At 37.8% G+C, this 18617-nt stretch overlaps 1 protein-coding gene across 7 annotated transcripts in view; it reads right to left on the bottom strand.

Annotated features, from left to right (window-relative positions):
• Positions 1–18617, bottom strand: part of znf407 (zinc finger protein 407) — a 191083-nt gene that overhangs the window by 70201 nt on the left and 102265 nt on the right. For 5 of the 7 annotated variants that reach the window (XR_008571946.1, XM_054780923.1, XM_054780921.1 and 2 more), the window contains exons 8-9: positions 18487–18607; positions 11652–11830 (exon numbers count right to left, since the gene is read on the bottom strand). Coding sequence is in view for 6 of the 7 variants with exons in the window: in XM_054780923.1 (XP_054636898.1) it covers positions 11652–11830; positions 18487–18607 (300 nt within the window). In the remaining variant the exon portion in view is untranslated. Of the gene's footprint in view, positions 1–10323; positions 10936–10963; positions 11148–11651; positions 11831–18486; positions 18608–18617 lie in introns of those variants that run through there. The other 2 variants (XM_054780919.1, XM_054780920.1) reach the window with 2 other exon arrangements.

Raw genomic sequence — 18617 nt, forward strand, 5'->3', positions numbered from 1 at the left:
GGGACTTCTTCAGAATTTGTTGGGTGTTGTGAGACCAGGTGAGGTCCTCGCTGATGTGTGTGCCAAGGAACTTGAAGGTTTTCACCCTCTCCACCTCAGTCTCATCAATAAACAGGGGTCTATGCGGCTCCTTTTCCCTTGTTCTTGGGTCGATGATCATCTCTTTAGTCTTATCTGTATTGAGAAGGAGATTCTTATCACGACACCAAGCTATGAGGTCCGCCACCTCTCTTCTGTATGATGTTTCAACACCACCAGTGATCAGTCCGATGACTGTAGTGTCATCCGCAAATTTAATGATGCTGGTGTTGTTCTGGGAGGCCATGCAATCGTAGGTGAAGAGCGTGTAGAGGAGTGGACTCAGCACACACCCCTGTGGGGTCCCAGTGCTCACAATTCTTGAGCTGGATGTGCGGTTGTGGACTCTGACTGACTGGGGTCTGCCTGTGAGAAAGTTAAACACCCAGTTACAGAGTCATGTGGCTCTTCAGCCTCCATGTTGTGGCTCCCTTTGCTGAGCTCTGTGATTTTTTTTTAAACAATGAAGTAGGAGAAATCCGCATTTTCGAAAAAAAAAAAGTGAAATATCTGAATATATCTGGACTGCATTCTGACTGCTGATTGGATGAGCAAGGGAAGGGGAGGTAGGGTAGTGTATGCCGTGAGTCTCACTGGAGAGAAAAAAGATGAGGGAGTTTGGATTCTGAAGCAAGTTACTGCACTGTAAAATAAAGTATGTCATTAAAGTAACTCATTAACAAGAGCAAAGAAATATGTTTTATAACAACAAACCCTGGTAGCTATATGTTCGGAGCCTGTGACACGCTAATTGCTGAGGTGGTGACTCTGGGAGAGGCAGATAGTGTGCCGCGGGAGCTGACTGTGCACTCACCGCTTGTGACTGCTGTGAGGCGGGGCCCCTTGGCAGCAACCGCAGAACAATACATGTTTTCACTTTTACGTCTCTCAATACTAGTCCCTACATTTGTCGCTAGTCGCTTTTGGGAAAATAAGTCACCTGAGGATTTGGAAAGTCGCCAGATTTAACGAGAGAATAGCCAAGTTGGCAACACTGGGCTGAACATGAAATGGGAAGGAGGGGGAGGCTGTTCACAGATGGAGAATACATGAAAAAATCATAAAAATATCAGAGAATCGATTGTCAGAATTAAAAAATAAACAAGAAATGATTGACAAAATGAAAGAATACCTGTCTCTGCAACAAGGACACGACCAATAGAATGGTTATTGATCTCTGATGAGCATTTTTTTTCAGTGGAAGAGGAGGCAAAATGGCTCTTTTTATGCTAAAGGTTGCCGACCCCTGTGCTTGGACATTAAAACCGCGGTAGCTGTTGAAAAAAAGCACCCACTGGGTGACGAGTGACACGGGAAAAACTCGAGGCCAGCTTGGATTGCTTAATTTATAGTGAGGGTAAAGCACTTCATGTGAAGTTCCAATCCTGCCTCATGCACTGCCACTTCCATATTACATATCATAGTAGCGATGCCATAGTTCACAGTGTGATTGGCTTCTGACTGCCCTGTTCCCATGAGACAGCATTTCTCTTTAACGAGAAATATCATCACCTTGTAATCTCACAAGATATCGCATGGCACCCTTATTGTTTTGTGATAAACCGACATCTACTGTATAATCCTGAGTTTACCATGAGCTACAACTTAGACATATTGCTAGTCAGTTGAGGCTGACAGATCCTCATTGACTCAAATTGTGATGTGTCATTTTATAAGTCCATATCACTGGAAAAAAATGCATTGTGGTCTCATTAATATGTTCCCCCTCTCTTCAGGCTCCTTGTTCTTTTTCCCCCATTTTCAAAAGTGTCAAAAGAGATTTCATGGCCTGTGTGTATATGTGAATTTGCCACACCCCTTTTGAGTGCTAATTTACCCTTTTAGATTTAAACTCTCTGTGAGTGGCTTTTCTTGCCCTTTAATTAGGCTGTGGGGAGTCGACACCAACACTAAACACATAGAGACTTGGAGACATGCACAAACTTTCTCTTTACACAAACGTGCGCGCGCGCGCACGCACTAACACACACGCACACACACTTGTACAGTATGAATTTATATACACATTCAAAAGCTGCCCTCTGTGGGCCTCTTTCACACTCTGGCTCCTCTCAACTTCACCAGTCACCAAGACAAGACCAAGAGAATAGGCGAAAGATACTCTGTACTCATGAGTGGACAAAACAAATCCTAACTGGCAAAGACATTCACTTGCAAACTTTTTTTTTTTCCTCCTCAAATTTGAAATCTGCATGAAGACACATCCAATTTTGTTGGAAAGGCCCCTGAGACAGCAGGAGATAGATGTTTACATTTGTAGTTTAACAGCTTCTGTGCCTATCTATTTGCTAATGAGAGGTTTGTGATATGTGCACTCATTAAACCTAAATAAAAGTGGTGGGGAAAAAAAAAAAAAAAAACTTTGCAAGAGATTAGGTTGAGCACTCCCTGATGTTACAGAGGCACTTGAATTACATCCATCAGTTTCATCATGAAATCAGTGTTTCAGGCACAGCACAGATTTATGTTGACATTAAACTTGCACTGCAGATGGGAGCAGACCATAAAATCTAATCTAAAAAAAACTGACTCATCTCCTTTGATACTGCTTGTACTGTAAAGGACTATTTTTGTGTGTAAAACAGAATGAAACAAACCAGTGTGCCATATCAGTTAGTGTCTAACTTGACACTGTAGTTGAAGTAATTTATACTACATATACTGTATAGAGAAAGAAAAAAAAAACACACCTGCACACTGTTAACATGAAAATTAACCTTTGCCTTTTTATTTTATGCGCTCCAAACAGACCACACAGATGTACCGTACATAAACCAAGCTGGCCACTAAAAGGGGAACTACAAAACAGCAGTGGCAGTAGTGACTTGTTATGTTAGAAATAAGAGGGCACTTAATTGGGATCTGAAAGTCTAATAGGCATGCAGGACCTCTGATTACCAACTGCACATTGTCTTAAAATAGCCCACTGATTAGCAGCCAGGGGATTCAATTATGCTGGGGGAGAAATAAGGGGCCCTAATAGGCCACTGTATCAGAAAACATGGGACTCGGCTTTAGCTAAAGTGCTGATAATTGGTTGTTTAGTTGGGAAAGTTGAGCCTGTTGGTAATTAGTGATGCTGCTGGTACGTCTGGAGAGTCACCAAACAGACGACACTAGAGAGGCAACGCAGAAGACAAGGGTACTTGGTACAGTAAAAGGGAGCAAAGGTCATGGTCGAGGTCACAAAAAGAGCCAAAGAGTGTGTCGATCAGGGAAAGCATTGCTACTAGGGGCTGTGTTGGTTCAGTAAAGGTCAAGATGGGGCAAAGGGGGATAAAACTGAATATCAATGTCTTGACTTTTCTTATCTGTTCAGTATTTTTCCCTTCTGACTATCTTTCTTGTCTGCGACAGTTTAGCTATTCACTGTATCTGGATAAGTAGTGTGTGCTTAAATTGAGGGGGAAGGTGGATTGAATAATGGATTAGCTTTTATAGGAGAAGGCGGCCTGTCTGGTCCCATTTTCACTGTCCCATTGTGGAGCAAGAGTGCTGCCCTCAAGTATTCCCTCCACACATCACTCATAGATGAGGGCATTGTGTGTGTGTTTCTCCAAACATTAAAGCACATTTTACTTTTTAAAAGATTTATAAAAACATAAAAGTGATGCAGTTTGTGTGAAGTTTGTAGAAAAAGTAATAGAACTACATACATAAAAGTGTGAGGGGTGTACTCACTTTTGTGAGGTACTGTACTACCAGTGCATCAAGCATGCTGTTCCTAGGCTTTTGTATCGTTCAAAAAGAATGTTTTTCCATTAATAACAACCATGTAAACACACTATATCGGGGGTAGGGAACCTATGACTTGGGAGCCAGCTGTGGCTCTTTTGACGACCACATCTGGCTCTTAGCTGTTTCTTAACATGATGACATTTATTTATTTCAATTAATTTTTTTCTTTAAATATATACAATGATATATATTGCGAAAAAGGTTATAATGTTATGAGAATAAATTCAAAATACTACAGTAATAAAGTCATATTTACGACAGAAATATAAAAAAAACAGCAAAAAATTTAAAAAATGCTGTAATTTTACAAGTAGAAAGTCAAAATATTAAGGGGAAAAAGTCGTCATATTAAGAGGAAAAAAACTTGTAATATTATGAGGAAAAATGTCATTTTAGTAGCATAGAGTTGAAAAAATGTTTTTTTTATATTTAATATTTTGACAAACATCCATCCATCCATCCATCTTCTATACCGCTTCTCCTCTTTAGGGTCGCGGGGGCATGCTGGAGCCTATCCCAGCTGACTTCGGGCAACAGGCGGGGTACACCCTGGACTGGTCGATTTTGAGAAACAAAAAAAACAAAGTAAAGTTGTAATTTTTGGAACATTAGGTTGGGGGATAAATTATAATATGATGGGAATAACGTTAAAATATCGTATATCAAAAATAAAGTCATAATATTACAAAAAGAAATAGTTTTTTTCCCGAAAATTTTAATAACGTTCAAAATATAAAACTTCCGTATGCATTTTAATCCATCTATCCATTTTCTAGCCAGAGCCAATGCCAGCTGTCCTTCCCATATTTTCCGGGTTAGACACCAAAACTCAATTATTACTGGATAATGAGTAACGAGTACCCGGGTCATTGAGAGGTCAATAAGTAAACTTCCCTCCTTTCATCAAATTGTCAGCTTGCTAATTCTGGAGAGCCAACCCTTTTGACAAAGAAGATGGTGAAAAGTAAGAAACATACAGAGTACGGTGCAAAACCATGCAGCACCAGAAGTCGCATTAAAGGTAAGAAGTATATTTTTCTTTAATTATTGGCTAGCTTCAGTTTAACAATTATATAAAAGAATAAATTCAAAGACTTATTATATTCTAAATTTGTTGGTGTTGCTTAAAAATGCACACTTTTAGTTGTATTTTGTTGTATACTCCGGTTTTCTCCCACATTCCAAAAATTGGTGACTCTAAATTGTCCATAGGTATGAATATGAGTGTGAATGATTGTTTGTCTATATGTGCCCTGCGATTGGCTGGCAACCAGTCCAGTGTGTACCCTGCCTCTCTCGCCTGAGGTCAGCTGGGATAGGCTCCAGCATACCCCGCGACTCTAATGAGGATAAGCGGCATAGAAAATGCATAGATGGATGGCTTTCATGAGTCTCTCTCTTCGCCAAAAAGGTTCCCAACCGCTTCACTATGTTTATCACAAGCACGGATGACTTCATTAAGAATTGCGGTCCTTGTTTTTATACCATACAGTATTTTGCCATCAAAACATGTCACATGTAACACATTGTTGTCGAAAACTGCTGATTGTTTGCGCCTTTTTTCACAATGTCAACACAGTGTCAAACTGTATGCCGTGGAATACCAAAGCACATGTGCTTGACATACACACTTGTCCTTCACACTGCTTCAACACAGTGCACAAGTAAAACTTAGCAGAGTAAGGTGTCACTTTATAAGGAACAGAGCGTGAAACCACAGTAAAGGAGAGTCTGATAATAATTTGCAGAACTAGTAAAAAATGCCATCTTTACTAATATTATTTCACGAATTCATCTAATAAGGAACATGCATGCAAAAAATGTGATTATCTGTGGTATTGGGTGTGTATTAAGAATATCACCTCCAGGGCTATGTCTGCTTTAGCATTCTACAGTAGCCACACATTACGTTACATTACGAGGAACATATAATTGCACATGGTTTATTTGATTTAGCTTCGTAGGCACAGTATTCCCAATTTAACACTGTGCCTTTAAGGCCGACAAATTATTACCTTACTTAATTTCTTCATATTTCCAAAAACCTTGTTCAGTTGTTAATTTAACATTCCTGACTTCTCCGCCATGTATACTCGCAGCATTGCATTCTGAGGTACCTGTCGCTTGTGTTGTGCTGCAGTGCTATGGTGGCCTCACAAAAAGGCCCTAAAAACTCTGCCTGGAGTATCTCACAGCAGATCACACAAGAAAGACAATTGTCATTACCATTTTATTAAACCTAACCCCTTTCCCTTTTTCCTAGTTTTCTTCTCAAATTCTAATCATCATTCTCCACCATTGCTTGCTGGGTCTAATTCCCTCTTTTCTTTCGTTTGTAAAAGACCTCTGCTTTCATCCTTGAGAAGGGCTTTAATTTGAGCTGCAATGCTGAATAAAGCAGGGAAGATGGAGAAAGACGTGGGGAAAGAGAGCGTTATATGGGAAGACAGAGTTGCAGCCGAGACATTTGGGTGTCAATCAATCCGACGCGAGAAGTTGCAAGGGTGTGTGAGTTGAGTGCGTTTGATCTGTGTCTTTCAAAGGGGGAACAGCAGGAAGGGCCATCACACATGATTTGCCTCTTGCTGCTGGCCCTGGTGCCACGCTGACAGAGAGCTATCACAAGCAGGTTAATTCAACATCCACCTTCTTAATCTTTTTTTCTCCTGTCTCTTTCTTTTAGTTCTGTCTAGTTTTTCCAGTTACCACGGCACCTTTTCTTTTCGAAAGTGGAAAAGATCACAAGTCCAATTTAAATATGTTTACAGGTTGATTACATTAGAATTAGCAATAATTATTTCAGTGTTGTTTGGTAAAGGCAAAATCTGCTACTGTTGTCAAAAAAAGCTAATTTCTTCCAGCAAAGACGCCGAAATGACAACGTTCTACTTGTTTAAATTCATATACAGTTGACCCTCACTACATTGCGGTTGGAACATCGCTCCCTCACTCTATCGCGGTTTTTCAAAAATTTAATGATCGCTGTTTCGTGACTGACTATGGCCCATTATTAGTCAAAAAATATTCAATATTGCGCATTAGCAATGTGGTGTAAACAAAGAATAATAGGAGTGTAAAGTTGACTATAAGGGTGTCATTTCATGTCTCTGATAATGGTTAAAAAAACATATTTAGAAAGGCATGAACAGGTTTTCTATGTTATAACTATGAAATGATTCAATTTATTAATATTAATCCTACGTCAATATATTCACTATGGATATGGGGAAATAATTACAAAAGCAATCTTCACTCACTTACTGTACTGCAAAAAAGATCGGTGAGGATCATTCATAATGCCAAGTATAGAGAACATACAAACCCTCTATTTTTAAAATCGCAGATATTAAAATTTGCAGATTTAGTATACATTCAAACCGCTAGAATAATGTATAAAGTTAATAACAACTCGTTACCCAAAAACCTCATAAAGTATTTCTCAATCAGAGAGGAGAAATATGATCTTAGAGGAAAATTAAACTTAAAACATTTATATGCGAGAACTACGCTGAAAACCCACAGCATTTTCGTGTGTGGAATTAAATTATGGAACGGATTGAGTAAGGAACTCAAACAAAGTACAGAGATGAGTAAATTCAAAAAACAATACAAGCAATTGGTGTTTGCTAAATACAAGGCAGAAGAGTCTTGATTATCACAATGATGTTCTGTCAGGTTTATTTTTTTTTTTTGTTTTGTTTAAAAAAAAACGTTTTGTTCTTTATTCATATTTATTTTAAACATGTATTTATTTATTTATTTATTATTATTAATGTATATGTATATTTAAATTTATATATATATATATATATTTAATTTTTTATATTTTTTGGGGGGGGGGGGTCTTATGTATTATTCTGACTATCACAGAAAACATGAAATGGAATGCAGGAAGTGAACAACATGTACTGTACTAGATGGAGAATAGATGGGGGGTAGGATTAAATAAGCTTTGCTTCTTCCTACTCCTTTTGGACATGTGGAACTGTGAAAAAATGATTCATGAGATGTATTCCATTGTAACCTTCATGTTCAAATAAACTAAACCAAACCAAACCAAACCAAACTAAACTAAATGACGGACAGTGGAACTTCAGTTTTCGTATACCCTGGTTTTCATAGGATTCCGTTTTAGATCAAAGTCATTGCCAAAAATATGTCTCAGTTTCCGTACACTGTCTTGGTTGTCATATGGCCAAACAGTGAGCCTAACAAACTAGTCCACTGAATCAAGTGCCCAAACAAAGCATCCGCATGTTGGTCACTAAACCACTGTGAAGTATGGTTAGCGGTTCCTTTACAGTTGACTCGTCAGATTCTGGCCTGGGAATCCTTTAATCATCTTTATTATGTGTAGGTGGGGGGTGGTTTATTTGCTCGTATAGCGCACACAAAACGATGAACAACTCGTAGGTGTCTACTTTCTTCCTCTTAATAAGCAGTGTGCGCTGCACACTGAAGAGGCCTTCAAGAGCACCGTATTTTTCTGAGGAATCTGTGCTTTTTAAAAATTATATACAGCTGCAAAAATGTTGCTAGTGCCACAACTTTGATAAAGAAACTGAGAAACACTATTGAATTCAAGAAAAACGTCGTAGCACAGTACAAAAATAGGAGCACCTGTAACAACAGAATTGTAACGTAATGGTTACTTAGTTACCACAGGTTGCTGGAGGAATGGTTTAACAGAGACACATAACAGATAGTGTGCCAGGCCAGTGTGTGTATTGATGATTGTAACTGCTGCTGAAGTTTACAATAAAATTCAAGTGAGCAAGTATACAGCTCAAACTATTTAATCTATTTCAATTTAAAACAGACTAGGATAAAACAGTGTCCGTGTGGCTCTTCTGTCCCCTGCCCCCTTCCCTCCACTCATCACCATGTTCACCAGCAAGTCTTCAATAAAGGTAAAAGTGATGTTAAATATTCATTCATTTATATTAATTAATAAATCTGGATGTTTTGTGGTGGAATATGGCCTATTACTAGCAAAAAGTATGCATATTTAAGCAAATGTTACATCAAATGTTACTTTTTTTGGCTAAATTAAGCATTTTCAAGCATAAAAATCGGTAAATGTACTAACATACAAATAAAACACATTCAGAAGACACATTCAAGACTTTGTAATGAGAAATAGAATTCTACACTGGCCACTGGGTGTCAGTAATGTTACTGTAATGTTCGGTGAGACACACAAGCACCAGACTTGATCGCCTGAACAAAAGGCTCTTATTGCAGGTTTGAATTATCTCACAGCAAGCACAATAATCCCTAACACGAGCTACTGATTTGGCCGTAACCTACGGCAAGCTAAAAATCAACTCTGAACCCCCCAACATCACTTCCTGTCCCTTACCACTGGAACACATTTGTAACAATACATGCGAGTATAGTATGATTACTGTATTTCACTTTGTTTTCTGGATGTAAAACTAAAAGTTTTTTTCAATAGAAATTCGTTTTTTGTTTGTTTATTGGTATGTGGCTAGAATGGATTAATTGGTAATGTAGTGGTAATGGTTTAATTTTGAACATGCATACAAGTTACATTGGAATATATCACATAGTACAATTCACAGTTCTCCATGTAAAAAAGGAGCAGGAAGAAGCAAAGCTTATTTAATCCTACAACACACACACCAGTCCGTTCCACATCAATTGCAATACAATACCTTGTAATGCAATACATTGATTTGTAATTGTAATTGCAATACATTTGTTCACTTCCTGTATTCTAAATGTACTCTTTGCTAGTTTAAAATACATAAGAAAATTATTAGATAATATACAATGTGCTAAAATAGGAGTCAAGGTTCTCGTCTTCGAAAATAAATTATATAACAGTCATAATAAATAGTAACAAATGTAAAATAAGAATAAAAATAATAACTGATGAAAGGATTAATAGTTGACAGAACCATAGTTGGATAATGAGTGAGTACAGACAATGTACACACAAAAGACTTAGTAATATACAGGTATGTAGTATCATAACATAGTAACATACTGTAGCATTGGGTGTACACAATGGTTCAAGACTCTTCTTCCTTATACTTTGTAAACATTAACTGCTTGTACGGTTTCTTGAAATTGCTCAATTTAGTGCATTATTTGAGTTCCTTACTCCATCCGTTCCATAATTTCAAGATTCAAGAGTTTTATTGTCATATGCACAGTAAAACAGGTAGTTATGATATGCAATGAAATTCTTGCAATAATAATAATAATATAATATAATATAATATAATATAATATAATATAATATAATATAATATAATATAATATAATATAATATAATATAATATAATATAATATAATATAATATAATATAATATAATATAATATAATATAATATAATATAATATAATATAATACAATACAATACAATACAATACAATACAATACAATACAATACAATACAATACAATACAATACAATATAATATAATATAATATAATAATTTGATTCCACATACTGAAATTCTGAAGATGTTTAGCCTTGTACTTGCAACAAAATTACTTCAGTCTTTGTTTCGCTTTTCATCTGACCTTTTGGAACTGATTAATCACAAAAAACTGAGGCTCCACTGTACGTCTGTGTTTCATATTTGTTGTGTGCCATTATTAATATAATGAAAACCTAAATGCAAAAGAAAGGTATAATTTTTCGCCCACAGGTAGTGCTAGTTCTATGCAAGTACACTTGCAATCAGCAACTCTGTCCATAAACTATACTTTGATACTGTAGTGCTGGAAATGGTATCTAGGTAACAGCATGAATCGTGATCCTACCATGACCTCTTAAAAGCGGCTTGAAAAATGTGCACTGAAATTTCTTTTACAGGATTTTGGAATAACTGTGTTTTTATATTGCTGACAACCAAAAATATACTGAAACAAAACAATTGAATAAAACCACAAGACCTTTTGCCAGCAAAGGTCAACCATGCATGCAGAAAAATCAAGAGGTGAGGGAAATTTTGAGGTGAAAAGGTTTTGAGGACGCATTGGGTTTGAGGTGAGAGGCCATAATTTTTTATGATGGGGACTGTCCTTGCGTCTGAAGAATAATTATACAAAGACCATTCTGTGTCTGGAAAAAAGTTTCAAAAACAACACAAGGGCAAAATCATATGTATTTGGTTTCAATAAGAAATGAAGCACAGTACAACAAGAATGCATGGAGCTCTACAGTTTTCATAAGAGGTCAAAAGGATAACAGGATAAAGGCTGTCCTCTGTTCCTCTGAAGGACACGCACTCTGTCAATTAGATTTGGTGGCCCTCCAAGGACAAAGGGAGACCACTTGGATACAAAGAAACCAACACAGGAAGAATATGATTTCATCTGTCTCTATGGCCTGAGTGACTGACAGGAAAGCTCAGCAATTTTTGAAAGATGCCTCATTGTGGCTGTGAATAGCAATACATGATGTACGGACAAAAGGAACATGGAAGGATACCAAAAGCTCTGACCTCTGGAGTCATGGACCTTAGATTAGTTGACCTACTTCAGGCACCTTAAGCTGTATGCTATTCAAAAACACTAAGGTCCCTATTTTGACAAAGATGCATATTCCTTAAAGGTTTGGGCAAGATTAAAGGGTGAAATTAAACCAAAAAAAATAATTTTAGCAATAAATGTACCAATTAAAATAGCAGCAATGGCACTAAAGAGCCTCCAAGCATGAACTGTACCAATGAAACCTAAATGATGTAGAATGTAGCTACCTCACTTGGAGGGAGTTTGAAAATGCTTTGCGTTTCTTGATTAGATAAACAATACACCTAAAAATGTATGTCACATTACCTGCATGAAGGTAAGCAAGATCTGGATTCTCAATATCAGGGTGGTTGTCCTTCAGGTGGTTGCGGAACTCAATGGGAGAGTTGGTGCCGTAGTCACATTTTGGACAGTTGTACATCTTCACTCCCTCATGTTTACCTGTATGGAGGATGTGCTTCCGGATATTCTCAGCACAGTTGGATCTGGAAGAGAAAAACACATTGTGCTATATGGATTTCCAAATATGTGTATTAAAAGATTAGCGTCACGAGGTAGATGCAATGTTACCCATCGCATATTGTGTTATAATAAACATAAACTTAGTAAATGTTTGAGCTGGAGGAGCAGCCATACTAGGATGGAATCTCAGACCATGAATTTAATAAATTAATCTAGATCAAAGTGCTGGTAATCGACAAAATGACTTATCTTGTATCTGGTAAGACATTGATGTTTCTTTTCCGTCATTATATTGCAAGTTTGGTTTTGAATGTAAAGGTGTGGTGAGTGGGAATTGTTGGCTGCTGTGTAACAACAAGGACATCTGGAGGCTCACTGAAAGCACTGAAGTACTACAGCTGCTAAACTTCACATTTATTTAGATACACCTCTTAATTATTAATTCAAGTTCAAATAGGTATGGCTGGAGAAGTCTAGTGTCGAGGAACTTGACTGGCCTTACGTCAAGTCCATCAAACACAATTGGAATAAACTAGAACAGATATTGGAAGCCAGGTCCTCTCGTCCAACATCACTGACATCAGATCTAACAAAGCCCAAGTGATTTTCTCCCATTTTTGATTCCCGTAGCTACAACAGCCAGAAGACCTTTTTCATCTACCTTTTGCATAATTTGTAACTGTATGAAGAGTGTAGTGTTTGACTAATTGTGAAAGCTGTTTAATATCGATGAGCATTCGAACACAGAAATATGCATGTGTGTGTGTGTGTGTATAATGCTGGATGTAACTATGTCAGTGCAGAGTCACACAGAACCCTCTTCAGATTAATGCTGCTGTCCTACCTGCTGCAAGGCTTGATCTTTAACCTGTCCGTGAACGCACACACGCGCGCACACACACACGTGCTTGCTTATGAAGAACTGGATGGGTAACACAATCGTATGTGCATTGATTTTAATTTGTTCATAGTCTAGACTAGATCTAAATGCATCTGTGATAGAAGTCCCTTGGTGTAATATAGTCGTGATTTTACACATACGTTTAAGACATTATTCATCATGTAAGCAAGATCGTACCAACCATACAACCATTTTTCTACAGACACACACTGTAAGCACACACCATCATGTGTTGATGGATGGGGTACTCATGCTCAGTTTGGACCTGACATTCTTGGACAGTATAATACGCAATTACTCTCTCTTATCACCTTGGCCGGGACAATAAAGCCTTACCGTGCCATAGCTCACACAAGCTGAAGAGAAAATTTGTTTTCACTTTTTTGCAGAGACACCACTCTCCATCATGGGCCACAGTCCAGCCGGCTCCACTGTAGCTCCAAAAAAAATAAGTGGTGTTCTGTTCATTCCATATGAAATACATGAACACTATCCAATGACTAACCTTGAGAGCAGGTCAAAAAGATGAACATGAGGGTGGAATGCTGTCCTAACCCAAATCTACATTGTTTGTACAAGTAGGAATCAACCATATTGGATTAGGGCTTGAATCCCTGATGGCTCCAGTAGGTACAGAACACACCACCGTTAAAGTACATGATTTTCCTGCTATAAAGTGCAATGTAACCATGAGAAAAACATTTCTAGAAAAACACCATTGACACAGTGAAGTATCGGGCTGGCAGCATCATGCTTTGGGAGTTGATTCTCCTCAGTTGTAACTGGGGCTAGTCACTGTGGAGGACTTACGAACAGTTGATTTTGTCCCAAAACCTTCTGCTTGAAATCGGAAGGAAAATTTGAGGGTCTGTACATAACAGATGCCCTCGCAATCTGACAGATTCGGAGCACAAGAAAGCGTGGGGAAATATTGCCAAGTCATGACGTTCCATATTGATAGACACCTACTAAAAAAGAGTGAATAGTGCAATTATTGCAACAGGTGCTTCAACAGTACTAATTTTAGGGGTGTACCAGAGGAAGCCACAGTACAAACTACTTGTTAAAGACATCAAGGAACAGGACAAATATTGAAGATGACATCTTGTTGCAAAGTGGAGATTACTGTATTTACTTTTCAATTCCATGTGTGTAGTTGTCTCTCGCTCTATTGCGGGTTTTCAAAAATGAATAAATTAATACATGATCACTGTTTCGTGGTTTACTATTGCATAATATTAGTCAAAAATTATTGAAATACAAAAGTATATGTAGTATTGTGGCCACTAGGCGTCTGTACTGTTCCATTATTGAGTATTTGTAGTTCGGAGACAACTTGCTGCAACGTCTGTTCCAATGTGCGTGTGGGTTTATGTCTGAGGCAGAAGTGGTGAGACATTGACAAGACTGCATCATAAACACCTTTTAAAAATAGTTTTCGGATAAGAAGAACTTTTGCCTACATCAGTGAGTACCTTTATCTAAGTATTGCACGATAAACCACGCCTTTCAATGACTTCTTACATCCGTGAGTACTTTTAAAGTCTCGATAAGCATGACAATACACGCCTTTCGATGATGTATAGGTCGGATACATGCGACCTGACCATTCATACTGCAGTCACAATGCATCCAAATCAGTTTTATAGCCACATACCAATGATATGTATGTATGTATGTATGTATGTATGTGTATATATATATATATATATATATATATATATATATATATATATATATATATATATATATATATATATATATATATATATATATATATATATATATATTATAAGGTATAACAGTGCACACAGAGCCACTGCATACACATGCATACTGAGTATTGATTGATTCAATGCCACCTCCTAAAGTGATTTTTTTTCCCTTTTTCTATGGTACATCGACAATTATTGGTGTAAATACTGATTGTAACAGGAAATTAACAGACAACCATAGTAGTGAAAATAGCTTATTGGTAACACCTATAGTAATTCACAAATTAACGAATAATTGGAAATAAAGCCAGAATAGGATATCATGAATCAGTTATCGGTAATCCATTTAAAAGATCTGAATACATATATATGTATATATATAAACATACCAGTCTGCTGGTACACATCCATGGTCATAATTAGGTCTACATACAAACTTATTTGCTATATTTGTTAACATCATGAAAAAACGACTTCATTAATACGGTCACACTCGTTGATTAATATCATCGTACTAAAATGTGCATATATTACAGAATGAACTGACTTTTTTTGTAAATGTAGAAGTTAAAATATATAAATTTAAGGCAACGCTTAAAAACTTCTGAAGCGAGCGTAGGTGGATTCCTAGGGGGGCGTGCTATCTCTCAGATATGGTAATGGTGTAATTGTCATATTAAAACAACACAGCGAGCATTTAGGAGTCAGCAGGTGTCACCGTTAGTGAAAGCCCACACCAGCCCTCCTACTATATACTGTATTAATTAGCCCAACACTGTTTCAACTTCCTCCCCCATGCATGCACTCACCATGGGAATCAGCCATACTGACGCTGCGTGCATATATCACCCCTTCTGTCTAGTTCTGTCTCTCCCTCTCTCCTGCCCTCTTTTATTTTCATAATTTTCATATTTCTCCTCACAGCAAGCGTATGGTAATTGGAAAGGTGTAATTGAGAGCCACTTATGTAGAGGAGAGTCAAAAGTGTTTGAGTTTGTTAAGAGTTGGATGAGGGGTTTATTTAGATCAGCGGCATTTTTGGACCTTTTACTGCCAAGAAAACCCACTAATAATCATTACCTGCCTCCGCATCCCTCCCTTCACTTTACAAGGTTGCAAACGTGTCTGCCACTGTCAGTAGGTGTGTCATCCTCAAAGACACCACAATTCAAACTCAGGCAGCATTTACCAGCAAATTTAAATAAGAATACAGCACCGTTCCATAAACAAAACAGTCATTAGTTGGCAGGAGTCAGAGGATATGTATCAATTAGACCATTCACTTTGCCACTATGACTTTAACAACATAAATACAAAAAATAAACAGCAAGTAAAGTTTTGCGATTTGCATAAAAAGCTGGGGAATATGAAGATAGGCATCATTAATCGACAGCATTGGACTGCAAGTTCAGTGGAGTTTTTTTTTTTTTTTTTTTTTTTACCATGGCAAAGAAATGTACAGTATTGTAAATGTCTAATTATTGCCCTCTATTATCCATCTTTGTATGAAAAGGTGATGCAGGAAGTGCCATGTGCTATATCATTCTCTACCTGCACAATTACATTACACATACAGTACATTATTAAGTAGTAGTCATGGTGGAGAACAATGTATGAAAAGCAAACCATCAGTGCCATACATTTTAATATCTACATACAACATGCAAACATTAATACTGTATTAGGTCTTTTGAAGCTAGCTAATGTACATTATTGCTGTTTTGTGCCCACCTCTGGGCAAATTATTTCTGAAAAATATTAGTGTTTGTTCATTGAAAATTGACCAAAACAGAAGAGCATGCATATTAAGATGAATCTCACGCATTCAACATGTATAAATGCCTCTGAAAATCTTGGAGATTAATATTTGTTCAAATTTATCGGATGTTAAAATGAATGATACACTGGAGGTGGTCCTGGGGTTACAAATGAGTTCCCTTCCTAAGACGGATGTAAGTCGACTTTTTGTGTAAGTCGCAAACTATTCCTAAATTAACTCCTAAGTTACTCAACTATACTGTACACAGTCCACATGAAGGACATATAAAAATACAGTAATAAAAAAGATTGATTACAAGAATAAAATTAAACAGTAATACAAACAGAACAGCTTGTTACTTTTTATCCATTTTGCTGTCCTGCCTTCTTAAAATATTGTCACAGGCTAGTCTGGAAGGATAACCTCTCTCTTACATCAGGGCACAAAATCCATGACTCATCTAGCACTCATTAGCATTCAATCATCCATTCATCTTCTATGCCGCTTATCCTCACTAGGGTCGTGGGTATCCCAGCTGTCTTCGGGCACAGCTGGGCAGAGCACATATAGACAAACAACCATTCACACTCACATTCATACCTATGGACAATTTAGAGTCGCCAATTAACCTAACATGCATGTTTTGGGAATATGGGAGGAAACCGGAGTACCCGGAGAAAACACACAGAGATGCCTAATGAAGATTTGAACCCAGATCTTCCTGATCTCCTGACTGTGTGGCCAACATGCTAACCACTAGGCCACCGTACGGCAGCATTCTATCATCTTTATCCTTAATGATGGTTTCAACAGTTGTCAGTCAGTCATGTTTCTCAGGTTTTGGACAGGTGCAATACTATAGTGTGGACGTCTGATGCCGCTCAAAGAGGTCCAAGGAATGCTCAAGTCGTTTTTAGTGCATGCTCTGATACTTGAAAAATTAGTAGGAACATTGCTTGGAAGCCTTTCTACCTTCTTAAAGTATTGTCCCAGGCTAGTCTGGAAGGATAACCTTCTCTTTTGCTCCCAGTTCATCTTGTAACAGCACACGGAATCCATGACCCCTCAAGCATTCATTAGCAATAATCTTTATCCTTAATGATGGTCAGTCGAGCAGTTGGGACAAAAATAGCAGCCAATATTGGTGGGCGTGCCTCCTCTCTCTGAGCCTTTTATGATGTTCATTTTTACTTCCATGGTGGCTTTCCTTTTGACTGACACGCTGCTGCTTGGGAGACATAATGAAGTTCAAAAAGTTAACTAATAAGCCATGTTATTCTTCCTTAGTGTGGCTGAGCACGCTGTATTCATCCGCCCAGCACGAGGCACCCACTGTAGTCTTATGCTGCACGCCACACATATTTTTCCATCTGCGTATGCCATAACTACTTCGAAAAAGTTTTGCATTTACAGACCAAATGACATTTTTAATTAATAAATCGGCGCACATTCGTCACCAAAAAAAGAAAGTCATAAAATGGCATGCCATAAACCGAGGCTCACTTGTATTTGAAATCTTTAAAAAATATGTTGGATAGCAATTCTTTGCCATTTGTAAAAAATAAGGATTTTTTGAAATTTGTGTTTCATCATCTTTCAACTTAAAAATGTAACAATACTCATAATGCCAAATTATATTTGTTTATGTTTACACATGTGCCTTGTCTATTTGTGAGCGTATGAATGAGGTTTGTTGTTTGGGTATTAATAGCTCAGTGGGACGTGGCAGCTTTTTGGCTCCTTATTAATGTTAGACATTGAAGACTCCTGTTTTAGATCATGTTGTTGATTGCTAAGAACTATTTGATAAATGCAAAAATGGAATGTAGTAGTCACTCATGTCATATTATAAGTTGTTCTGCATAAACATGATAGACAAAGAGGATGGGGATGAGAGAAAGAGAAAGAGAAAGATAAGGAGATGCAAAGTGCCACCCAAAACTTTTTCAATTTCACTGACAATTTCCTGTGTAATTACTGATGTGGTATGATGGTGTTTTAATGACACGGACCTGCCAATGTCAGTGACACTGACAGTGCCTGAGTGCATGTTGGGGAGATGAGACTGGGCCTGCTGATGATGAGATGCAGCAGTACTGTGGAGATTAGACCAGCCTACGCTTCACCTGCCACATTACACACAGGCACACACAAATACACACTAACTGTTCTACAATGCCACCTGCTTGCCATATTAAGTATTCCCCCCAGCACCTCACACCCCCCTCTGATCATCATTGGCCATCAGCGCCACCAAGTGTGTGTGTGTGTGTGTTGGGGTGGGGGGAGTCATTGAGTGGGTACCTGTAGTCGCACCAGGGGCAGCGGTATGGTTTCTCCCCAGTGTGAACACGATTGTGTCTTGATAGGTGGGACTGGGTAGTAGAGGCAAAGTTGCAAAGCTTGCATTTGAAGGGTCTCTCTCCTGTGGGATA

The sequence above is a fragment of the Dunckerocampus dactyliophorus genome, chromosome 7 (genome assembly GCF_027744805.1).
Source record: "Dunckerocampus dactyliophorus isolate RoL2022-P2 chromosome 7, RoL_Ddac_1.1, whole genome shotgun sequence".
Classification (NCBI taxonomy): Eukaryota; Metazoa; Chordata; class Actinopteri; order Syngnathiformes; family Syngnathidae; genus Dunckerocampus; species Dunckerocampus dactyliophorus.